Here is a 26,804-nt window from a genome sequence, read left to right on the forward strand (position 1 = left end):
CCAAAAAGTCAAAAGCTGTCAGTGCCCATTACATAACAGCAGCACCCGGTTTGCCAGGTAACTATCACCTTGGCACTTTCTACCTGGCGTCTTATGAATGAGCATCAGCAGCAAATGTGGGCGTTGTAGTCCGCAGGATGCAAATGCTTCTCTTTCAAGCGCAAACTGACAGCGGCCGTAAACTACAACTCCCAGCATGCATCGCGCGGTGGAGGAGCTTCCCAGTATATGAGCAATCATCTCGTATAGCTCCTCCTAGGGTGCCGCTATGTGACACTTATTACATGTAGAATAGGCTCTTCATAAAGTAGCGCCAGCAGCGGGCATCGCAAGGTGACGTGTGCGACCAGGATGGGGGAGCCCAGGACTGCGAGGTCTTCCAGGGCACCGGAGTTCTTCCAGCATCAGGGGGCTCTGGAGCTGCTCGTCTTCAACTTTCTCCTCATCCTAACGATCCTGACCATATGGCTCTTTAAGAACCGTCGCTTCAGGTTTCTGCATGAGACAGGCGGGGCTATGGTGTATGGTGAGTGGTATACATAGATACCCCTGTATATAAGCAGTGCCAGTCATGGATGGGTGGCATGTAACAGAGCGGCAGCAATGAATAGATTAATATTAGGTGTTTCTGGGACTGAAGTGACTGTTAGGAGACAAGAGCTGCTCCATCCTGTCCTCTATTATAAATGCCAGCACTGCACATTTATTACACTGTTAGTGTAGTCTGGTGTGTAACTATAACGCTCAGCATGCTGCTGTCAGGGCATTCTGAGGGTTGTAGTTGCAGGAGTTCCAGACCCTAGGATTCTTAAAACAGATAGCGGGAAACTAGTTCTGTATAGTGTGTGGTACTTGGCATCTCATGGTGTACCTCTGACACATGCAGCATGTGTGCCCAGGACCAGTCACTGCCTATAGCTAAGGATGTGACTATATATTACAATTTCATAAAACTGAAAACCTCCCTGTTTTTTTTACAATGACTGCTCTTTTATGTCGGTAAAAGTGGCGACATAAATTAGGTATTTTGCAGAAGACTTGAAATGACAATGATAATTCCCCTCACTGGTATATATATATATATATATATACCAATGTAGTATATGCATTTACTGTGTATATTGGTCTTATTTGACAGTATATATGTATATAGATGTACTGCATTTACGAAATGCTGTGTCTATTATGTCACCTGTGTGTATTCGCCAATATACCTATGCCGGGCACCACCACGATCCCAGTTCCTGCAGACTTGTATGGTGGAGTGGTTGGATGGTGCTTTGCTGATTCTTGGGTTTGGGACGAGATCTGCGCGGAGTTTGTATGATCTCCCCGTGTTTGCGTAGAAATCTTCTGGTTCACTTCCACACGCCAAAAACATACAGATACTGTAGGATAATTGACTCCCCGTGAAATTGTCTCTATTGTGTGTGATGATAGGGAAATTGGATTGTGATCAGACAGGGACGGATGTGAGCGATTATAATCTGTGTATATCACTTGAATGACAAGTTACCAGCATCTTTGTTTCAGACGGTCATAATTTACATAAACTGGAGTACCCCTTTAATATCATGTACGATGAGGAAGCTGAGGACGGTAACGTCACTTGTGCCTTGCAATGGTAACTCAGCGGCAGCATTTGTGACGCATCACCTGCCAAAAACCTTGCATTTAAAGATCATGTAAACCTTTGAAAGGCAATTTTTTTTAAAATAAAAAGGTGTTTGTGTAAACTTTGTAAATACTTTTTATAAAAAACGTATCTTACTTTTTTAGATACAGCTGCTCTGTATTCTCTATACAGAGCAGCTGTATCTAGCGCTATGCAGTGAATCCGTCAATTCCTGAACCCTGACGGGTTCAGGGTCCGTGGGTCCTGCGTGTCTCTGACACACAGGATCCACATGTTATCCATCAAATCTAAGTCATGAACTAACATATAATCGATTACAGGTGGATCAGTACCCCTGACACTGAACCCGTCAGGTCCGCGGGACTGACGGCTTCAGTGAATAGCGAACTGTACAGCTGCTCTGTATAGAGAATACAGAGCAGCTGTATCTAAAAAAAGTAAAATACATTTTTAATAAAAAAGTATTTACAAAGTTACACAAAACACACTGATACACATATTTATTTTAAAAAAAAGTTGGCCTTTCAAAGGTTTACATTGCCTTTAAATGAGCCCTGTACTCATCCCTAGGATAGACTATCAATGTGTGATTGCTGGCGGTTTATCTAGTGGGAGTCACAATATTTTGGAAACCATTGCACTCGGTGAAGCACTACGGCTCCTAGGCTTTTGCTAGCCGCAGCGGCGTTCTCTTCTGTGCACGTTCTCTGGGGTTACACTCAGCCCCGTTCACACACAGACAACAGTAGGGAGAAGAACCACGTATATTGATCTCTGTGGACACGGCTCATCCATAAGAGGCTCATGTGCAGTTGTATAGCAATGTCACAGCCTATAGAAACTGGCATTGTGAAATTTAACATTAGATCGAAGTCAGTTGCATTAACCAGTTCAGGACTGGGCTATTTTGAGCCTTCAGGAACAGACACCGTTTAGCCATTTTTAGCACGTGTTAGCTAAATGGCTATAACTTTTTATTTGTTGGGCTAACGACGTGATTTTTGCGACGTTTTTTTCGTAGACAATGCAGGTTTCTTTTTTTATCATTTTTATACACACCTTTTTTGCTATTTTAGAATTTTTATTCATAAAGTTTGAAAATAATAGTAAAAAAATAAGCTTTTTTTGTTTCAGCTATTTTTTTGGGGTAATAACATAGTTTTACCCTAAAATAGACCTTTTATTTGTGATCGTCATTGTCTACCGTAAATTTTAATATATTACATGTCTATATTAGGGTAATTGGGTCAGCGCTAGCGTTACAACAATGATTGGCGGGGGGAACATTTTTTTTGGGGTGGGTATTTTATGTGTGTTTATTATAAAAATTTTTTTTTTGCACTTTACTTTATTATTATTTTATTACTATGGTCTGTCCCCCAAAGGTCAAAAAAGACCTTTGGGGAACTTTATATATATTTTTTCTTTCTTTTACACCATCTTTTCCACAGTAACTGGAGAAATCAGCCCTCTCATAGTGACGATTGTCACTAATAGGGCTGTGCTGGGTCTAGTAAGACCCAGCAACAGTCTGCCACGAACGGCACCCGGCGATCATGTGACCAGTCACATAATCACCGGGAGGAATAGAGACAGCGCCGCAGCTGCTGTCTCTATTCCTATACACAGCGTTCATTGAGCGCTGTGTAAAAACACATCGGAGAAGACAGAAGCAGCGAAAGCTGCTTCTATCCTCTCCTCAGGGTCCCCGGCAGTCACTGACAGCCGGAGACCCGACATTCAGCTGCCCGATTGCGCGGGCAGCAAGTTAAAACCTGAGCCGTAAAAAGTCTATGGCGCGGGTTTTAAGGACCCTGACCGCAGGCCGTAAAAATACAGCCAGCTGTCGGGAACCAGTTAAGGTGAGGCCTTGTTCACCTCACCTTTGTTATGTCCATTTAGCGTGTACATCGGTAGAGATCACGACGTACACGCTTAACGTACACGCAGCCGATGTGTCATATGGCTCGGCTTCATAAAGTCACCATGTAACACTAAGGCCTGATACACACAAACGTGTTAAACGTCCGTGGGACGGCCATTGAAATAGCAGCCGTCTCATGGACCTATGTAATTCAATGTGGCCGTTCACACAGCCGTTGTTTCAAGGGTCCGTGCGAAAATAGGACATGTCCGTTCTTTTCACGCATCACGTATCCCTCCATAGACTCTCAACTATGGGGGATGCGTGACATCGCGTCTCACAGCGCTGAGCACAAATGCACCTCGGACGTGAAAAACGACAGGTTTTTTTGTAAGCTCGTGTGAATCAGGCCTTACTCATTTATTACCAGATATAGTCAGTTGTTGCCTGTGTGAACAGGACACATAACACAGATTGGAGATAATAAAATCTCTTCTGCCCAGTTCCCCCGAATTTCTCTTTGGCCGTACTCTATTTCTGCCCAGTGTCAGGCAGCTGAGGACAAGCTTATAAAATAAAAGTCTACATGTTATGGGTGTCATTGTATTACACATATTCTATTAGTGAGCTGCCCTAGTTATATATCCTGAATGAACTGTGTGTGAATGTGGAACGTTATGAGGAAGCCGCAGGCACCGCTGGCACGCACTGATAAGGCCTACCTCATTTATGACAGCTTCTTATTGCCACAGAGCAATACATTGGCCTATAGGTTTATGCCAGCCCCATGGTACTCATTGTTCAGGCTGCAGTACATATTTCTGGATTGTCACCCCTGCCTTCTGTACTGTGCAATGTATTATTCCTGTCATAAGGCTCCCAGGCATTGCTAAAGTATCATTTCTACCTATAGACATAGGATACAAACTGCCTATCAGATGGACGACCTATTTGTCAGCTGTAAATACCCTTTTAGTACATGAATCCATGAAACCTGTCAATCAAAATGACAAATACTTGATGTGTTTGTAATAAATGACTGGTTATATTATTAGGAAACAGAACGTCTGTGTATAAAAGAGTCTGTCCACAAATATAATACAGGAAAGATCTTACAATAAACATGTATGTTCTGATGTGCATGGATATGTCTATTCAGACAGGTCATAACCAGCGATCTCCTCCACTTGCTCGTCTGAAGAAAAACTATATCTTTTCCCCAAGATCGTTGACCCAGGGTTGTCTGATAATACCCATAGGCATGAAGAATGTTACCCAGTCTTGCTGGTTTCAGCATTTAAGTGGACGTATTACAGCTCTGTACATGAGCCATACTGTATATTTAGGGCCAAGAACGGGATCATATCCTTTTTTGTGAGATCAGGAAAGCCTGATGTCTTTAGTTGGTCTTCGGGTATATTTACATGAGGCTTTTTTTATTGCGGTGTTTGCGGCAATTTTCATGATCGTGGCTAAAGCTTCGTTCACATCTGCAGGGCTCCGTTCCGGCATTCCGTCAGAGCAGAACCCTGACTGAAACAAACAGAAACCATAGGTTTTCCTTTTGCATCGCCATTGATTTCAATGGTGACGGATCCGACTAAAATGGTTTCCGTTTGTCTCAGTTGTACAAGGGTTCCGTCGTTTTGATGGAATGAATAGCGCAATCAGCTAACGCTTGCACAAATGAGACAAACGCAAACCATTTGCACCGGATCCGTCACCTTTGAAATCAATGGTGATGCAAACGGAAACCTATGGTTTCCGTTTATTTCAGTCAGGGTTCTGTTGTGACGGGAAGCTCTGACGGAATGCCAGAACGGAATCCTGACGCAGATGTGTTAAATGTAAATACCCCCTTAACACGGTTGTATTAGATTAGAAAAAAGTCTGCTTCTTTTCCAAAAACAACCGCGTTGGAATTACTCGGGGGTTGTAGGAGGCACGCCACGTGTGGCACCGTACTCTGCCTTACAAATAATGCTTTTGGATAGGATAATCTCCATAATATGGCATGTGATGTTGCATGCCACAATTTATTTTTCTGTATGAACCCATAAGAAAAAAAAAAATGTTTGCTTTGGTATAAAATCAGAGGCGCATGGAGGTACAGTGTGGGCCCGTAGCAGGCTATTGGCGCAGTATTACAGATCCGTAAAACAGGGATCCATAAGTCCAAATGGGTTGTATGAAATTAAAGAGTTGAATGAAAATAAAAGTCTTCTGTTTTTTTCCATTTACATTATAACTGAATGTCATCTGTTCTCTTGCCCCTATGACAACACTTCTACTCCTGTGCGCTGGCAGTTAAATATTGTCATGGGAATACTGTGCTAGGAATACAAAGCACCGTTCACATAAATGTTCACTTTCTAACTTCTGCCATTTAAGGCAACATTTATCTTCAGGAAATATATTTATTAAATGACCTCTAGTCGTAACAATGGACATAAAGCCAAAAGCTGATTTTGCTATTTACCAACCATGACTGCAAGTTGGTTGTTAAGAAAACACGAAACTGTAGTCTGATAACGGTGTTTTCCTATGGGTGTTTCCCATGTCTTACTTTTCACACAGTTATGTCCTAGGCTGCCAGCTATGTTCATTTTATTATACTGGAGAATTGGATCATGTCCGCTAAGGGTGCGTTCACATATATCAGTTGTATCAGTATTGTTTTTTTTGTCTCTCATGTGATTACAACTGATGCAAAAACTGATGCAAAAATGTATCAGTTGCCATCAGGCTGTTTCACGATTTTTTACTACAAAACTATCAGTTGTCATCAGTTGTCGTTAGTTGTCATCAGTTTTTACCATCCGTTTTTACCACAATGGTCCACAAAATGGTAGTCTAGGCTCTGAATATGTGCCCCTGTAAATAGTGCCACAAACCCCCTGTAGCTATTGCCGCAGTGCCCTCTGAATATAGTGCCACACAACCCCTGTAGATAATACTGCAGTGCCCTCTTTAGATAGTGCCACACCCCCCCTGTATATAGTGCCACACCCCCTGTATATAGTGCCACACCCCCTGTATATAGTGCCACACATCCCCCTATATATGGTGCCACAAATGCCCCTGTAGGTAATGCCGCAGTGTCCTCTGTATATAATGCCACAGTACCCCTGTAGATAATGTCACACAGCCCCCTGTAGATGGCGCCACACACAGGCCCCTGTAGATAATGCCGCAGTGCCCTCTGTATATAATGGCACAGTACCCACTGTGTATATTGCCACAGTACCCCCAGTAGATAATGTCACACAGCCCCCCTGTAGATAGCGCCACACAGCACCCCCCTGTAAATGGCACCACACAGCGCCCCATGTAGATTGTGCCACACAGCGCCCCATGTCCCACTGAATCCGGGACGGGTGGGAGGGTAGTCGTCAGTTTCTCCGCCTGGATCAGAATCCCCGGCAATGCAATGACCAAGGATCCCGCTCCTAGCTCACATCCACCTTCCCGCCGGCCACAATTAAAGTAGATAGGATACGACGCCGGACCTCCCTTGGAGACGAAACCAAAAACGCTACAGGTAACGTTTTTGGATCCCGCTCCCAGGGAGGTCCGGAGCCACAACTGATGTCCCCTGTGCCAGAACAGATCCCATAGAAAGCTATGGGATCCGTTCTAGCATCAGTTTGCCTCCGGCTTTTCTTCAACACGCCGGAGGTAAACTGAAGCGGACGCCGGACATATGTGAACGGCCCCTTACTGATGTCATTATTGAACTAGACTTTCCTTGTCTTCCCAATCCCAATATTTATTTCCAGGCCCATTCTCACAGGGGTCTAGTGCTTTTTGGCTCTATCTTTAGGCCGGGCTCCCGCGTAGCATAAACGCTGCAGAATTTCTGCAGCGGAATTCTGTGCGGGAATTCCGTAGCATTTACAGTTGCAGCAAAGTGGATGAGATTTAGTAAATCTCATGCCCACGCTGCGGAAAAAAAACTGCAGCGTAAACATTAATAAATTGACCTGTGGTTTGGAATTAGATTCCGCAGCATGTCAATTTATGCTGCGTTTTTCTTGATTTTCTGTTGCGGGTTTTCCCCATTGAATTCAATGGGGATGCAAAACCCACAACAGAAAGCCAAGCGTTGTGACTTTTGTGGCGTAAATGCATGCCTGTTTAACACGTTCTTGTGAATCAGGCCTTAGGGTAAGGAAGTTCATACGCGGCAGATTTGCTGCAGAAATTTCTGCGACTCAAAATCAGATGCAAACTTTTGAATAGGGCTGTTTCTGCAGCAAACACATGGATTTCTACAAGCCCCTTCAGATGAATGGAACTGATTTTCTTTTTTAAATGAAGTAATTTTCAGCAAAAAGAAAATAATTGGGATACTACATTTTCAATCGCAGATACTTCCGTAACAAATCTGCCACTTGTGAACCCTTATTGTGGCTGTATGACGGAGACCCGCCACTTTTCTGTGGCGATCGAAGTTTAATTCAGTATAACCTCGGGGGTCCAGGTCTTGCGGCCATAATTAGGATATAAAAATACTGTCTCTTTACGACTGTATGAAATCTGAAGCCTAGGGGTATGTTCACACGGCCTATTTTCGGCCATTTTTCGGGCCGTAAACACCCGAAAAACGGCTGAAAAATCAGAAGCAGAACGCCTCCAAACATCTGCCCATTGATTTTTAATGGGAAAAACAGCGTTCTGTTCCGACGGGCCATTTTTTTACGCGGCCGTTTTTCAAAACGGCCGCGTAAAAAAACGGCCGTGAAAAAGAAGTGCAGGTCACTTCTTGGGACGTTTTTGGAGCCGTTTGTCATAAACTCTATTGAAAACAGCTCCAAAAACGGCCGTAAAAAACGCAGAGAAAAACGCAGCGAATATCGCGAGTTTGCGTAACATACCCTAAAAGTATGTTCACAGGCATAGTCAAAAACGTCTCAAAATACGGAGCTGTTTTCAAGGGAAAACAGCCCCTGATTTTTAGACGTTTTTTGAGCAATTCGCGTATTTCGCTTTGTTTTTCGCTTTGTTTTTCGCTGTGTTTTTTACGGCCGTTTTTGGAGCTGTTCTTCATTGGAGTCTATGAGAAAACGGCTCCAATTACATCCCAAGAAGTGTCCTGCACTTCTTATGACGAGCCGTCATTTTATGCGCCGTATTTTGACTTCGACGCGTAAAATTACAGCTCGTCTGCACAGAACATCGTAAGACCCATTGCAAGCAATGGGCAGATGTTTGCCGACATATTGGAGCCGTCTTCTCAGGCGTAATTCGAGGCGTAAAACGCCTCCATTACGCCTGAAAATTGGTCGTGTGCACATACCCTAACACTGCAGAGCTATTTTCTATGTACCTGTGCCTGCCTAAGACATAAAGCGATCATTGCAGTTGCAGATCTTACAGAACCGTACAACGCCAGAAAAGTACAGTATGGGCTTATAGCAGGCTATGTGCAGAATTACGGATTAGTTATATGGTCATGTGCATGAGGCCTTAAGGGAAAGTAGAATATTGGGGTTAAGTGCAGTCACGCTTGAAATGTTGGATTTTGAGTGGAGCTAGACAGTAACAGAAATGAATAAAAATAATTGAACAAAACAAACAAGTAAAACAAAAGCTTGTAGCCGTATAGGCCATAAAATAACATGAAGGCACTAAATTGGGATAAAGGAACACATCCTGATGAACAAATATTCAATGATGTTCCACATAATGTGAGAGATAGGAGGGTTCTCTCCATGTTACTGACTGCTAGGGAGACCTGTAAGGGTATGTTCACACGGCAGCGTCCGTTATGGCTGAAATTACGGGGCTGTTTTCAGGAGAAAACAGCTCCGTAATTTCAGCCGTAATGGCATGTTGAGGCGCTTTTCGCTGCATCCATTACGGACGTAAATGGAGCTGTTTTTCCATGGAGTCAATGGAAAACGGCTCCAATTATGTCCCAAAAAGTGACAGGCACTTCTTTGACAGCGGGGCGTAAAAAAAATGACCGTCGGAACAGAACATCGTAAGACCAATTCAAATGAATGGGCAGATGTTTGCCGACGCTATTGAGCCGCATATTCGGACGTAATTCGGGGCTAAAACGCCCGAATTACGTCCGGAAATAGTGTGTGTGAACCCAGCCTTAGAGGTAAAGGCACCCGCTGGGGGGGGGGGGGGGGGTCACTGGGTGATAGAGAAGTTAGCCCCATGAGAGTTAAAGAAGACCTGTCACCTCTCTTGACATGTCTATTTATTTATTTATTTATTTTATTTGAAAAAATCTTTATTACAAAAGAGAGAACACCTTAAGAAATCAATGGATTAAAGATTCCTATAAAAACATCAAATCCACAATAATACAGTGTTAACCCTCTTTAGCAAAAATCCCGCAGCCCCAACCCAGCGGGCTCCCACCCACAACACAATACCATATTAGTCAATATCAGCGGATACCTCAGAGGCCCTAGACCACCACCCCCACCCCATCATCTGATGTATATTAGTGCAATGTTAACCAAGATTTATAACTACCTTCCTTTACCCCTCCCCCCATCCCACAGCTACCCAATATTACAATATTAACTAATATTTAACTATTTCTCCATCATTCCACCCCCCCCCATCAGCTGCACAACAATGCAGAATAAAGAATCTTTTAAGCTGCCTCTATAACGTCTACCGCCAACTTTCCTATCACTCCACCAACTAACTCCTATCAGATGGGGAGGAGGGAGGGAAAGAAAGACTGGGGGCGGTAGCTCTGAAAAAAGTCACGACATGTCCGTTCTTTGGGCGTTTTGCGCGAATCACGCACCCATTGAAGTCAATGGGTGCGTGAAAACCACGCATATCGCACGGAAGCACTTCCGTGCGAACAGCGTGATTCGCGCAACAGCTGTCAAACTCTGAATGTAAACAGAAAAGCACCACGTGCTTTTCTGTTTACAAACATCCAAATGGAGTGTCATAATGATGGCGGCTGCGCGAAAAGCACGCAGCCGCGCATCATATGCTGCTGCCACACGGAGCTGTTAAGTGGCCTTTGCGCACCCAAAACGGCGCGTTTTTGCGTGCGCAAAAACGCCACGCTCGTGTGAATCCAGCCTAAGTGATATAAAGCAGTTTTTATATATTTTTTTTTTACAGCGTACACACCATAAATGACACAAAAAAATTGCTGTGCAGGTTATTACAGCCGCACCAATACCGAATATGTGTATATTTTATGTATTGAGACTTATTTTAATGTTTATTGTAAAAAAAGGTGTATGTGTATTTTTTTAAATGTAATATTACTTTATGCTTTTACTTTATTTTTAAACTTTAATGTACTGGCATATATCTATATATGGCAGCACATTAGCCTGTGTACAGATAGTACAAAGGCACTTGTTAGGACATACCTAAGTATGCACTAACAGGAAATATGGTCAGACTGCCCTGGGGTCTTTCAATGGACCCTGGGCTGTCTGCCCATATATGGTATGGCCCTCGATCTCGTCACAGGAATTCCCTGTGACGCGATCCAGGGGCATCTCCCCTTCTCCTTTTCCCCTGAATGCTGCAGTCAGCTTTGATCGCAGCATTCAGGGGAGCTGAGAGGTTTCTCTGATCTCCGCCAGCGGGGCTGCGGCTGTGTAATACAGCCATTGCCCCGCTCCTGACATAAGTGCGCGCGCGGTCAGCATGAGGTGATGCAGCCGGCGCTGCACTAATGAGCGGCGGTTCAGGAACTGAAGACAGATCATGGGGGTGTTTTGCAGTGTGTCCACCATGTTCTGTCTTCATTGCCGCCACTCAATAGTGCAGCGATGGCCGTATCGCATCATCCTGACAGCGCGCACTTGAATTCTCCAGCGGCCGTTTTTTACATTTGTTTCAATAAATTTTCTGGGAAGCTAGTTCAGACATTGCGCAAAACTCCGCTTTGGACCATAGGCTGCGGTGCGGAATTTTCCCTCCGTTGCGGAGAAGAAGCGGAATTTGACTGCGTATTTCAGCCTTCGCAATGCAAAAACTAAAATCTGTGGCAAGTCCACTGTCTTTTCTGCAACATCTGAATTACCTGTCAAATATGCAAATGTTGGTGCAGATTCGTTGCGTAATTGCCCCAAATCTGTACTAACATTTGCAGCGGGAAAACTGTCACGTCTGAACATGCCCTTATACAGCCGCAGCCCCGCTCTCATACATTCATGTGTTACAATGCTAAGCTGTGCGGCCGCACAGCTTAGTATTGAAATAACATGAAATAACGGTATCAAACTCTTTGGGGCTGCACAGTATCGAAACAGTATCGAAGTTTCGATGAATCGTGCATCCCTACTCTGGTTATATGGAGTGCAGATCCTTAGCCGATTATTGATTTTAATTTATTCCAACTTCTTTGTACAATTCACAATTGCCAGAGCGGAGGACCAAGGTATCTCCCCCCTAATGTATTTTTTAAGTTCCTCATATATATCAGACCAGTAAACTTTTATGTCCGGCCATACCCCCATACCCAGATTACAAGAAAAAAATCTGCCAGTGGAAGACGACATCTAAGCAGTTGGAGCTGCTTTTCCTCCCAGTATTGCCCGATACAGCTGGAGTGAGTACAGCATGCGGGATGATAATCTGTATTAGTTGATGGTTTGTGCTCACGAGGCTTCTTTTGTGCTCCTATAGCTATTAGCCCGGCAGTCATGGTCCATTAGCCCCAGGTCTCTGTCCATATTAATTGGCTAGGGAAAGCTAAACTAGCAGAGAGTGCCCCATTTATAATTTTCTAGAATGAGGACATTGCCCTCTTACCTAGTGAATTATTTACAAGCCTATCTATTCCAGTGTGGGTTACCACCTCAAATACTACTTTATTCCTTGTGTTACTGACTGCTTGTTGTATCTGAAGTGATATCATGTGTCTGCTGAAGTTCCTCAAAAAGAAGTGTTTATATGTTTTATACCATGTGCTTTTCTGCCTCCCACATCCGGAATAGTGTGAAACTCTTTTATATTCTTTCCAGCTATTAGTTAGAAGTCTAGATATGGGCCATTTCTTGCGAGCACTGCAATCCTGTCATCTGTCAAGAGAGCGGAGCTGAGATGCCAGAAAATATGCGTGATAGAGCCAATAGCCAATCCACTATCCCTAACTGGTCTCCATAAATATCTTTGCTTTACCCTAACCCGCTTTCCGGTCCCAGATTTGGTCATTTATAATGGTTTCTATCAATTTCAGATGGATTTACTTTTGAGATCTGTAGGAGATACGGGGACGTGCTGTTACCATTATTGCTAGAAGTTATAAGGCTCTCATTGTCAATGTGTGAAGCTATTATTATTCTTAGGCTGGGTTCACACGACCTATTTTCAGGCTTAAACGAGGCGTATTATGCCTCGTTTTACGCCTGAAAATAGGGCTACAATACGTCGGCAAACATCTGCCCATTCATTTGAATGGGTTTGCCGACGTACTGTGCAGACGACCTGTAATTTACGCGTCGTCGTTTGACAGCTGTCAAACGACGACGCGTAAATTGACTGCCCCGGCAAAGAAGTGCAGGGCACTTCTTTGCAACGTCATTTGAGCCGTTCTTCATTGATGTCAATGAAGAGCAGCTCAAGATATACGAGCGTCACAGACGCCTCGTATATTACGAGGAGGAGAATTTACGGCTGAAACGATGTTTTCTTCTGAAAACAGGCTGTCATTTCAGCCGTAAATGACAGCTAGCGTGTGCACATACCCTTATACTTAAGAAGGGTAAAGACCCGGTAGAAAAGGAGTCATACAGACCGAACTCACTTCTGAATACAGATGCAAAAATCTGTGCCAAGGTGTTGGCGATGAGACTGGGTAAAGTAATTACAGCAATTATTCATCCGGACCTGACATGTCTATTTAGGTAATACTTGTATTTCCCATGACATAACAATTCTGGAACATCTTTTCTTAGAACTCCAACCTGTGCAATTCCTCTGTTATTCCTGCTAAAAATGTATGAATAAATTGACAACTAGGTGTTACCGTTCCCTTGTCCAATGGGTGTGTCCCTACACAGCCCCACTCTATCAGCACTGATTGGATGTTATCAGTCTGTGTAGGGACACACCCCCAACTGGTAACACCCAGATGTCAATTTATTCATACATTTCTAGGAGGAATATCAGAGGAATAGCACAATGTAGCGTTCTAAGAAAAGATGCTCGAGAATAGTAATTTAATAGGGAATACAATGGTTTACTAAAACAGACATGTCAGGAGAGGCGACAGCTCCTCTTTAATACGACTGACAATGGTAGCTGTCAAAAGTATACCATAGAAAGACTGGCACAGTTAGGGTATGTGCACACACACTAATTACGTCCGTAATTGACGGACGTATTTCGGCCGCAAGTACCGGACCGAACACAGTGCAGGGAGCCGGGCTCCTAGCATCATACTTATATACGACGCTAGGAGTCCCTGCCTCTCTGCAGGACAACTGTCCCGTACTGTAATCATGTTTTCAGTACGGGACAGTAGTTCCACGGAGAGGCAGGGACTCCTAGCATCGTACATAACTATGATGCTAGGAGCCCGGCTCCCTGCACTGTGTTCGGTCCGGGACTTGCGGCCGAAATACGTCCGTCAATTACGGACGTAATTAGTGTGTGTGCACATACCCTTACTGCACAAGGGTTCTGGAGCCCAGTTGGGTATTCATTTCTGCATTGGAAGATGTCTATGAGGATGCATATTGTCTTTCTTTTTATTATTAACGTGTCTTTGGTCTTTTATCTATAGTTGTATTGGTTTAACGTCAGGCCTTATGCATGAACAGATCCACTTCCTGTGTGATATTTCTGTACACCTGTCAGCAATGACTAATAGTCTTGGTTAATTATTGAAGCATATACAGCATCTTATGTCAATTCCCTATACATTAACTACTAGTCACATGGGCTATTTTATTTTGAAAAAGGTCAGAGGTCAGAGACAACCGTGGGAAAAAAGTGCATGTCGCTTTTTTTTCCCACGAGTGTTTTTTTTCAGCTCGCTGGAAAAAACGCCTCCGCATCGCATTGAAATGGGAGGCGATTTCATCCGTTTTTTGGCGCGGTTTTCATGTCAAAAACAGTGCCAAAAAACTCTGTGTGAACTAGGCCTTTTACTACTTGTTCTGACCTGCCATTTTCTTTCATATTGTGAGCTCAGAAACCAATGTCTATTTGGAGTACAATCCCTGGTTTTGATCCAGATCACTCCAGCCACAACACAAAACCCTTAAAAAAGCTACTGATTTTCCTGAGGATCCTTTTTACTTTTCCAGACTTTATAGAACTGATGTTCATGGAGACACATTATAGGCAGGTGTAGTAGCAGAGAAGAAACACTCTCCTTAAAGGGGTTCTCTAGTTTGTAAATTAAACATGGCACCCAGTAAAATCAATGAATCAGGTCCTTTAAATAGAAATCCGTTCTTTGCGGTTGCTCTCCACTCTAGCTGATAAGGGGGGTCCTTAGTGGTAGACCCCTCTATTACATCCATATGCCCTAATAGCGAATATGGAAAGAAGTCTATTGCAGACATCCCATTTAGACAGACAGGGACCAGAGTTGTTACTGGACTTTTAACCCAATATTTGCTTCTAGCTCAGATTGTATTGCTGCATCTGTGATAGTTTTACCATTGACTCTAATGTAATATCTGGGTATTTGTTTGTTTACAGTTATAATTATACAGACATCAAATAATATGATGGGAAAAAAAGTTTGTTCATTAAATCACCTATCCAGGATGATCAGTATTATTGGGAAAAAAAGGAATGAAGTAATAAAAACTGGAATGAAGAGAGTTGCCCCGTCTGGATAACGCCTTTTCTAAATGCAGATCAATCCACTGGCGATCAGCTGGTTGTAACTTTGTGCTGTTAAGGTGCCGACTCTACAAACCTTCAACAGAAATGCCAGATGATAGTACCACTGGGTTTCTGGCTCTGCTCCTAGTTCTCTGTTGGTTGCTTAAAATAGCAGCATCGGGTCTTCAGTTGTCCAACACATAAGCATTGTACGTGTCTAAACACTTAGGGCATGTTCACACCTGGCAGAGTTTTTCCGCTGCAAAAGTTGGTGCAGATTTGGGGCAATTACGCAACAAATCTGCACCAACATTTGCATATTTGACAGGTAATTCAGACGTTGCAGAAAAGATAGTGGACTTGCCACAGATTTCAGTTTTTGCATTGCAAAGGCTGAAATCCGCAGGGAAATTCCGCTGCTTCTCCGCAACAGACAGTGCATGCTGCGGAGGGAAATGGTCCGCAGCTGAGTTTTCTGCAATGTCTGAACTAACTTGCCTCAAAATGTATAGAAACAACTGTAAAAAACGTCCGCTGGAGAATTCCACAGCAATTCCGCCACGTCTGGCCGTGCCCTTAGGGAATCATTGCTAGCCATCTCCCATGAAGCCAGTGAAACCTTGTTTTATGGGGCATTGGACCGTGTTGGCTCAGTGGTAAGGTCCACCACCATTGAGTAGTGAGTGGCGTTATGGAGGATTGGCTGGCTGCATTGGTGGATCTTTCTGTGGCAGAAGATATTTTATAGTATTTTAAAATTGAAGAATAGACCTTTGTATTTTTTACATAGAAGATTATCATCATACCATGTCTCAGAATGCCTCTCCCTTACCTATACATTATCACAAGGCTTTGTAATAATAGCCAGAACCATGTGAGATTTCACTGACTTGCATATCATGAGCGCTGTCTCTACAGATCTATCCCAGTATTCAAATTGACAGCTCCCTTAGGGACCAAAAATAGAGCAATGGATATATATGTTGAAAAATAAAAGTAGGTAGAAATGAAATTTAGTCAACTGTAAATAATTGGTTAATATTACAGAAAATAAAAGTGACAGACTCCCTTTCAATATCCCTCAAATGCACATGGGACGACAAATGAAATCTTTCAGGTGACTTTTCAGAATAAGTTGTCGTATGTGTGTACATGAGGAATAACATAATGCCTGACTATTATATGACTTGTATTCTGAATAATTTTTTTAGCTGTTTTCCCCTCTGCAGGATCTATCTTTAATACTCCGTTTTCTGTGAGCTAGTGTGTGGAGCCTAACTGCTATCATGTCTCCTATATACTGCACATAGAGAACAGGAGAATCCTGCTCTCCTATCTCTATCATATATATATATATATATATATATATATATATATATATATATGTACATAGATATATAGAAGCTGCAGCAGCATGGACGGTATTACACAGCAGTAATGAGCAGTGTAGCTGTGAATTCAGCAGGAGTGAGTAATCAGTTAGGAGGAGGGGGTGGGGGTTACTAATGATCTATGCAAAGTTTGTAGAAAAATTCGTGACCATTTAAGAGTTTATCTGGGATGCCAAATTTTTTTTATTTTTTTTACTAACCCTGTAACTTTATTCTGTATTTCCAATTTGGAATTTTACTTTTTCTGTCTGGTGTGATGACTAAACCACAGGTCTTCTGCGTCCATAATGATGAAACATCACGGGTCTTTATCATCCAATAGCTGCTCCAGGACACTACGTCACTATGAATTAAACATCACTATAAGGGATTATTCAGACGAATGTATAATACGTCCGTGCTACGCTCGTGATTTTCACGCGCCTCGCACGGACCTATGTTAGTCAATGGGGGCCATTCAGACTGTCAGTGAATTTCACGCAGCGTATGTCCGCTGCATGAAACTCATGACATGTCCTATATTTGCCCGTGTTTTGCACTGCACGCACCCATTGAAGTCAATGGGTGCGTGAAAACCGCGCACGGCACACAGACGCACTTCCGTGTGCCACGCGTGATTCGCGCTACAGTAGTCAAAACTATGAATGAAAACAGAAAAGCACCACGTGCTCTTCTGTTTACAAATACAAAAACAGAGTGTCATAACTATGCCGGCTGCGCGAAAATCACGCAGCGACGCATCATATGCTGATGACACACAAAGCTTTTATGGACCTTTTGCGCGCGCAAAACGCTGCGTTTTTTGCGTGCGCAAAACGCTGCGTTTTTTGCGTGCGCAAAACGCACACGCTCGTGTGAATCCGGCCTTACTTGCAGCGTCTGGACAGTGCAGTCATGTGATGTTACGTGACTATGAATGTTATGTCACTGCAGCCTGACTGGAGGGAGCAAAACTGGTAGCAGGGAATAGAAGAATAGTTCTGACGACTGGTATATTGCATTTTGTTTTTCAAAATGGTTTTTGTAGGTTTTAGGGATTTCGTAAAAAATGGCTGGGTCTCACATAAACCCTTCAAGGGGTTGTCCCATCAGGACAATCCCGGTCCACATTCCTTTAGAGCATAAGACGTCTTAGAGGGGGTCTCCCACTTGGATACACCCTCTATGTGCTGGAGCAAGGACAGGCATGTAATTCCACATTTCTCCTCCTGTGGCCGCTGCAGGGGATATCTGTGACTGGCTGCTGCTTCTCCCGGTGGTGAAAGCTGATTACCGAGGGCTAGTGAAGATGGACCCATAGCTATGAGCTGATTGCTGCATCGGTTTGTTTTTGAAAAGAGGTTGTCCTTATTTATACCGCAGATTTAAAGAATATCAGTAGATCAAGAATCTGTTTGGTACATATGAAGTGTACTGTGGAATAGCCATTTTTCTTGAAGGTACCACATCAATAGAGGTGTACACCAATTGTGCCAGGGATAGACTGAGACTTGTGCTGCACATGGGCACATGGCACACATCGTGGTTGGGCATTACATCATAGATTGACTATATTCATCTTTGACATGGCAGCACTGGTAGAATTGCATCGTGATAGAGCAATGGTGGGATTTTGTAATTGGATCAACAATCACACTGTATTAAAGACAATGGATAACACACGTAGTCGGGACACTCAAATTCAATATACATTGTAAAGTCTTGATGCCATTCTGGGCGCGCCACACTCTTAAGGCAGACACGACATGGAGCAATTCTCTGCGTGTCCCTGTACCGCATTGGATTATGGTGATACTGCTGTTTATGTGTATTTACTATATTTCATTGTATATGTAATGCTTCTTTTTAGGGTGTGTACATATGTTTGGGTTCATACAATACTTGCACCATATGACTGGGTGAAATCCTTCCATTTGCAGGGTAAATCTGTTTTTTCATCCTGCTGCATGGGATGAATGGATGAAAGAAAGTCCCAAATACTACATGGTTTAAATGGAAGCTGAATTCTGGGGGTGTCTTACATTTTTGAATGACCTATATTAGCAAATCACATAAGTCTGTGCATTTAAGTCTAATAGTTCTGAGTATATACATTATAAAAGTCGCAACGGCTGCATAAAGAGCCTGCAAGACTTGTATGACTCCAAGTATATTGATTGTCTACGTCTGCTGCGAATATTACTAGCACATCATGCAAACAGGCTGTACAGCAAAGTCTGAAAAATCTGGTGGTCATGTATAACAAAATGTCAAAGCCATATGACATATGATTAAAAATGTCTCAGGTTGTAGAAGAGGATTGTTGCCATTTCTGACAGTTGTGTCTTAAACATGTAAAAATGTTTTCTATACATGACACACAATGACCAACAACATAAAAATATACCGTCTCCTTTTAAGCATATGACACAAATACATGAACCTCCTGTGATGTAGCAGAGATAAATTTGTCATTTGATGCAACCTTGCACCGTCGTGGAAAAGATGACAAAGGACTATATAAACTGATGGGACTATCTTCTCATTTTCTTCAATGTGAAAATATTTTATGGCATTGGACAATAAATAGAGTTTTCGATAAATCCTATAAAGCTGCACGCAACGTAGTTGCTACATTGAATTGTTTTAAATGACAAATTCAGCTCAGCTACATCTGTATGTTTACGCCTACGAGTTTGTCTGAGTGTGCTAACATGTAATGTACAATAATGTGCAGCTCTTCTATATCTCATCCCATTAATGGTCTGACAAGGTCCTGCTTCCTGGGGGGTAATGCTTTCCTCTGTGATAACAGAAGTGCTGTAGTATGTAAAAGCCGCGTGTGTCACAGTTTGACGTGTTATGACCTTATTCAGTACATTATGGTTTTGCCGTCTTCCTTTTACATGTCATTATTTACATAGGCCACTTTTCTTGGCAGTAGGCCACTCATTGTACTATATGTTACATTATTTCATTGTCATGTCATTTCTTATAATCTCATGTCTTTAACCTCTGGTGAGTTTAAACTAATAACAGGGATTTACGTAAACAGTTGTTATGCGTCTGTAACAAGCAGGACTGATCTGATGCCACTATAACACACGGAATTCATACAACATCCCTGTCCCAATCCATATGATGTAGTATTTGCACCATTCACAGTCTATAGGCTGCTATAAATGGTATCTGGCTGATGATTTTCAAGGCAACAGCGGAAATGTCAATATTCACATTTTATTATGACAAAACTACCGCTTGTGAAGGAATTGATTCCCGTTTCAGAAATATATTAGGGAGGTGCTGTTAATACAAATTTCTCATTGTAGTCTGCAAGAGATACGTAGCACTCCATTGTAGCAAACAAGAGATACAGATGCATCTGAGCATGTTCATTTGACTGTTTATGTACCGCTTATAGATTTTAATGGATGGTAACTGCATATAGTATGTGTGGCCACTTCTTTGCTGCAAACTGAACAGAGTACATTGAATGTAATATGTGGCACCTGAATGGAGTCAAGGGCTACATCTGAGGACCCCATAATGTGCTAGTTGGCTACCACAGGGTAAAGGCGTTAAATTGATTGCCTATTTTTGCAAAAGCATTTGATACTGTTCCACACAACAGTCTTGTTCTGTAGCTACAGACACAGGGACTGGGGGACCATGTATGCATGTGAGAAAATAATCAGTTAAGGGACAAAAACAAAGAGTCGTTATAACCGTTACTTATTTAAAATGGACTGAAGTCAGCAGCGGGGTACCACAAGGATGGGTTTAGGTCCAATTCTTTTTAATCTTTTTATTAATGAGCTTGTGGATAGGATTGATAGCAATGTGTCAGTTTTTGCTGACGATACTAAACTTTGCAGGATACTTAAAACTCAGTTTGACTATAAAATATTACAAAAAGACCTAGATAAACTGGCAGCATGGGCAAAAACATGTTAATAAATATAAAATAATGCACCTGGGCCACAATAATAGTATTACTAATATACAATAAATGGAATAAAACTGGGGATAATGGAACAAGAGAAGGATCTGGGTATTCTGGTAACAAATAAGCTAAGCAGCAGCACTCAATGTCAGGCAGCATCTGCAAAAGCAAGTAGGTTTTTAGGGTGTATAAAAAGAGAGATAAAAAACCTGTGATTAAAATTTAATATTTACTCTATAAATCCCTTGAAAGACCACATCTTGTATATGGAATTCAGTTTTGGGCTCTAAATTGTAAAAAGGATATAGGAGAACTGGAGAGAGCTTAAAGAGGCTCTGTCACCAGATTTTGCAACCCCTATCTGCTATTGCAGCAGATAGGCGCTGCAATGTAGATTACAGTAACGTTTTTATTTTTAAAAAATGAGTATTTTTGGCCAAGTTATGACCATTTTTGTATTTATTCAAATGAGGCTTGCAAAAGTCCAAGTGGGCGTGTTTAAAGTAAAAGTCCAACTGGGCGTGTATTATGTGTGTTACATCTGGGCGTTTTTACTTCTTTTACTAGCTGGGCGTTCTGACGAGAAGTATCATCCACTTCTCTTCAGAACGCCCAGCTTCTGGCAGTGCAGACACACAGCGTGTTCTCGAGAGATCACGCTGTGACGTCACTCACTTCCTGCCCCAGGTCCTGCATCGTGTCGGACGAGCGAGGACACATCGGCACCAGAGGCTACAGTTGATTCTGCAGCAGCATCGGCGTTTGCAGGTAAGTCGATGTAGCTACTTACCTGCAAACGCTGATGCTGCTGCAGAATCAACTGTAGCTTCTGGTGCCGATGTGGCCGACACGATGCAGGACCTGGGGCAGGAAGTGAGTGACGTCACAGCGTGATCTCTCGAGAACACGCTGTGTGTCTGCACTGCCAGAAGCTGGGCGTTCTGAAGAGAAGTGGATGATACTTCTCGTCAGAACGCCCAGCTAGTAAAAGAAGTAAAAACGCCCCGATGTACGCACATAATACACGCCCACTTGGACTTTTACTTTAAACACACCCACTTGGACTTTTGCAAGCCTCATTTGCATAAATACAAAAATGGTCATAACTTGGCCAAAAATGCTCGTTTTTTAAAAATAAAAACGTTACTGTAATCTCCATTGCAGCGCCGATCTGCTGCAATAGCAGATAGGGGTTGCAAAATCTGGTGACAGAGCCTCTTTAAGTCAGTGACTAGATTTTAAAAAGGGATGGGAGGTGTCTCTTACAATGAAACACTAGAGAAATTGGGCTTCATCACTCGTACATGTACAATTATAATTACATAAGCATAATATTCTTTAGTTCTACTGATATGAGAAAAAAATGGGATTTGGCACTTGGGGGAGAGGCAAAGAAATAAATGCCCTGGGCGTTGTACGGATTGTAGAGCTTGTCCTGGTGGACAATATCACTTGTGTGATTTTTATGTTGTCAGTACTTCTTTTAGTTTACTGTGTTTTTCTTATATCAGTGTGCCCGCCACGTGTCATGGCACATGTTAGCATTGCTTCCACTATGTGGAGGACTGAAACATTTCTACCTGAACAGTTATTTATCAACTCTGTACTAGAAGCAATTTATATCATGTTCTATATCATGTTCTTCTATCCAGACTCTTTTCTGCTTGTACATAAGTAGAGAACTTCTCCGAGCTCTAAATCTCTGAAGCAGTCAACATGTTTAAATTGTCATCTTGAAGGGTATGGACCTGTGCCAGATGACTGTGAGAAGTGTACCCGGCAGCAGCAGGAGGCATCTTTAGCCTAGCTAAGTGATTGTGGCAGCAGGGCTGCTCTTTTCTCCACAATTATCAGTTCACAGTGTCATATCTCATTTGTGACTGATTTGAAAGGAAACACAGCACGAAGCAGAAATGTCCCTGTCCGTCGGCAGATTATAAAACAAGGAGCGCATTATGAACACATTTATTTTTACACAGTGTGTCGATATATGGAAACACAGCTGAAAAACGTAGACAAAGCAAGCACAGAGCAAAACCTATCAAGGCCTGGCCATACTATATAAGCAAAAGCTAATGTAATGAATATAATTACACCAGACGAGGCAAATACAAACCGTGTCAAGGGTACGCTGTAGAACATTGCCATAGAACATCAGTGGAAACATCTAATCATTACTAAAACTGGAAAAGGAGTAGCCAGAAATGGATTTATTTAATCCAATGAAAGTCGAGTGCATTTTATATTGTTCTGCAGGATATTTTGTAGATTATTATTATTATTATTATTATTATTATTATTATTATTGCAGCATTTGTATTATTATTCTTATCATAGTTTTCTAATTGAATCAGTATAATAAAACATTACTTTTCTTTTTAATTTGTCTTAGTTGCCTTTAGGGACTTTTAAAAAGTTGTACTACACTACAGATGTAGCCGTCTTTGTCTTGACTTTTAACACACTAAATAAACAGTGGCTAGATCCCTTATCTTGACTTTTTCAATGGCTTTTCAATGGCTTTTGTTGTGTGATATCACCCTGCAGCAAGTTATCAGAGTCCAGTTAAAGATGGCTACATCCGTATTCAGGAAATCAATAGCGGTCTGCGATCACAGACTCTACCAATGTAATCTTCTCACCAGTAGCTATGACATAGCAGTGATGAAGCAGACAGCAAAAAAACCCATCATAAATTGTATTTGTCATGTTACACTTATTCATTAGATATATGGCCCTATGGATTGGAGCGTTGCTCATATGGAGCTACAAATCCCTTGTTGCAAATATTCTGTCTGTCTCTCTAGACTCTGGGAGTATATAGATGTATACAGTGACCTTACTTGGAGGGCAGTAGGTCTGCAGGGGTAATATGTTTACTTGGGTCAATAGAATACTAGGGTTTATTTATCATTTATTAACAGCCTACCTACCTTCCATTTTTATTTGTTCTTTTTTTTCTCTTTTTCCTATATATTTTTCGTCTAGCAGCAATGTACTAAAAGATGAATATAAACAATACTTTTCTTCATTTTACTTGCAGGTTTGGTAATGGGATTGATAATACGTTATGCCACAAAATCATATGAACCGGAGGATGGGGCTGTTTTTGACTGTGAGAGCTTGAAGAGCAACCCCACAACATTACTTATTAATGTCACAAACCATGTTTATCAATATGAGTATCGAGGAGAAATCAACAAGCACAATATCAATAATGACCAAGGAAACGTCATGCTACAAAAGGTAACTATGTAGATTATAGATATTTTGTACGTAGGTATAAAAAAGCTCACTAAAGTGGGAGGCAAAATGGTGCTCAATTCATTGTGTAATCAGATTTAGGTTAAAAGTTACTGCAAACTTTGAGAAAATTATTGTGGTATAGATAAACAGCCTGAATCCTACCAACTTATAGGTCAACCCATTACTACATAACTATTCCCCCAATAATGAGCTGCTTGCTGGGGATCCCGGTGCCAGACCCTTCCCCCCACAATCGGCTGTTATCACCGGAGTAAGGAGCCAGAGAGTCGTGGGCCAGACAGTTATCATAGGTAGAGTTTTCAAGGACTTTGGCAGATTCGGAGTCCAGTGGCTGAAACGATCAGGCTCGAGGGTGCAATAGTCTGGCAAGGACGTACTGCAAGGTCCAGACTTTTATAGGAGCCACAATGGTGAGACCAATTAAGGCAAGAAATCCAGAGAGGCAGGAATCAAGAGAAGCTAGACATTAAATCCAGCACCGGAGCTGTCCAGCCGCACCAGTGGCTCAACAAGTAGGGCTAGTGCCTGGGACACAGAGTTCTCCGGGTTTGAATATTTTCAGAGAGCCATTCTTTGTAGCTTCTTTCTGCTGTTAGGGGCTCTACTCTATTACATGGATATGGCCTAACAGAGAATATGGATATCAGCTTTCTAAAGCAGACAACGCCTTTCATTTTCTATTGATCTCTTCCACATTTGGCAAGCAAAACGCGTGAGTGGTGGTGCTTAACAAGCCTAGTCCCCTATAGCAGAAAGAGTTGTGAGGCAGGGCAACTGTGGCGGCCAGATACGAGTGCTATATGAGAAGGAATGGCTGGGAAATGGCTGATCTCCTGGGAAACATATTGACGAATTCCTAAAAGTTTTCGATTTTTTTAGGATAGGCCATCAATGTGTGATCAGTGGGGGTCCACCTACTAATCAATGTGAAATTCCAGAAACAAATCCTTTAATATACAGTATTTCTCACAGTTTTGATTGCAATATGAGAGACATCTTAGGATTGAAGGAGAGAAAAATATATTAAGGTATTGATTATTTAAGTGTTTTATTTTCTACATTTAGGGTTCCTTTAAGAGAATATTAGATGGTGTGGTTAAACTTACTTTTGTATAAGTATTGTATGAGGTATCAAGTTGCTACGGATTTCCTTTTTAATTAATAATAATTTAATAATATTTAAGCTGAGACTCTTATAAATTAACATGTGGGGCTGTTTGATATGGGGCAAACAGTAAATTATTGAATTTAAAAGAGCTTTCATCTATTATCTTTCTATAAATGTTAACTTTTAATCAGATTCCAAAATTAAATGACTTGCCTGGAACTGCCAAAGCGTATACTAGCAATTCATACAGTTTTAGGCTTATTAAAGTACAAGCCAGTTCTGGTTCAATGGTTTTGGACTAGACTCTAAAGATGAAGACGGGTACATTTCCTTTGGCTTTACATCTGTGCCAGGGCAGTAGCTCAGAGAACTGGCAACCCTTTCCAAAGCCTGTCACCTTCTATACATGGGGCATAAAATTTATGAAGTACAGAACAACCTCAGATAATATTTAGATAGAAAATAAATAAACATGAGTCAAAAGATGCTATAAGGTGCACAAAAGGTCTTTTATTCCCCGGTGACCTTGGTGTCAATTGCACTGTTGCAAGACAATGTAATGTTTATAAGCATATAGTGTCTATTTTATCAATAGACAGTATAAAGATATGAGACATTTTGTATTTCATGCAAACTTCAGTAATATTTATGCCATGGTTAGACAAAATAAAGTAGAATTCAGGAGCCAGACAACCAGATTACTCAAGGAGTCAGGAAAAAATGCATTACTTCACTAATAGAGTGAGGGTATGTTCACACGGCCTATTTTCAGACGTTTTTCTTGGCGTAAACCCCCACGAAAAATGGCTGAAAATATGGGGGCTGAACGTCTCCGAAGGTCTGCCCATTGATTTTAATGGGGAAAACGATGTTTCGTTCCCACGGGGTGTTTTTTTTACGCGACTGTTTGTAAAAACGGCGCTAAAAAACAGCCCTGTAAAAAAGAAGTGCATGTCACTTCTTGAACCATTTTTGGAGCAGTTTTTCATTCTCTCAATAGAAAAGCAGCTCCAAAAACGGCCGTAAAAAACCCATCAAAAAACGCTTGATGCATAAAAAACGGCTGAAAATAAGGGGCGGTTTTCCCTTGAAAACAGCTCCGTATTTTTTGTTAAGCGTGTGAACATAGCCTGAAAGATATCCCATGAATCATTTTCATACCAAAATTCCAGATATGTTCTTAATAGCTGTTTTAAGTTAATTTACAGTGTTCCCAGAATATAAAAATACCATTTTTTATTTATTTTTGCCTGTGTTCCCCATGGTGCTGCTGCTGCAAATCTGTGTTTTTGGGGGCGAGTTCTGAGCAGAATCAGTCTCCTTCCCCCTCTGGCAGCTGATAATACAGTCCCTTCTTACTTTCCCTGCAGATAGGTAACAAGGGATCTAGAGTAGTGAAGGTATATACTGTGTGACATCTACAGTATGCACTCCCTTAGGCTATGTTCACACAGAGTTTTTTTCAGGCGGAATTTCTGCCTCAAAATTCAGTTTGGAAGTTTGAGGCAGATTTTCCTCTCCCTGCACGCCGATTTTCGCAGTGTTTTTCGCTGCGTTTTTTGCCCGCGGCCATTGAGCGCCGCGGGCATAAAACGCTGCGAAATACGCTTTCTCTGCCTCTCATTGAAGTCAATGGGAGGTTAGAGGCGTAAACGCCCGAAGATAGGGCATGTCGCTTTTTTCCCCGCGAGACGGTTATACCGCTCGCGGGAAAAAGACGCCTCCGCCTCCCATTGAAATCAATGGGAGGCATTTTTGGGCAGTTTTTGACGAGTGTTTTGGCGCGGTTTCCGCGTAAAAAAACTCGACAAAAAACTCTGCGTGAA

General features: G+C 42.0%; 1 protein-coding gene across 1 annotated transcript in view; it reads left to right on the forward strand.

Annotated features, from left to right (window-relative positions):
• Nucleotides 1-244: 244 nt before the first annotated feature.
• SLC9A9 (solute carrier family 9 member A9) overlaps nucleotides 245-26,804 on the forward strand; it is an 885,771-nt gene continuing 859,211 nt past the window's right edge. Inside the window, exons 1-2 of the mRNA XM_075861458.1 lie at nucleotides 245-526; nucleotides 23,647-23,849. Coding sequence (XP_075717573.1) covers nucleotides 352-526; nucleotides 23,647-23,849 — 378 coding nt within the window. The 5' untranslated portion in view covers nucleotides 245-351. The remainder of the gene's footprint in view (nucleotides 527-23,646; nucleotides 23,850-26,804) is intronic.

Source organism: Rhinoderma darwinii, chromosome 4, assembly GCF_050947455.1.
Source record: "Rhinoderma darwinii isolate aRhiDar2 chromosome 4, aRhiDar2.hap1, whole genome shotgun sequence".
Classification (NCBI taxonomy): domain Eukaryota; kingdom Metazoa; phylum Chordata; class Amphibia; order Anura; family Rhinodermatidae; genus Rhinoderma; species Rhinoderma darwinii.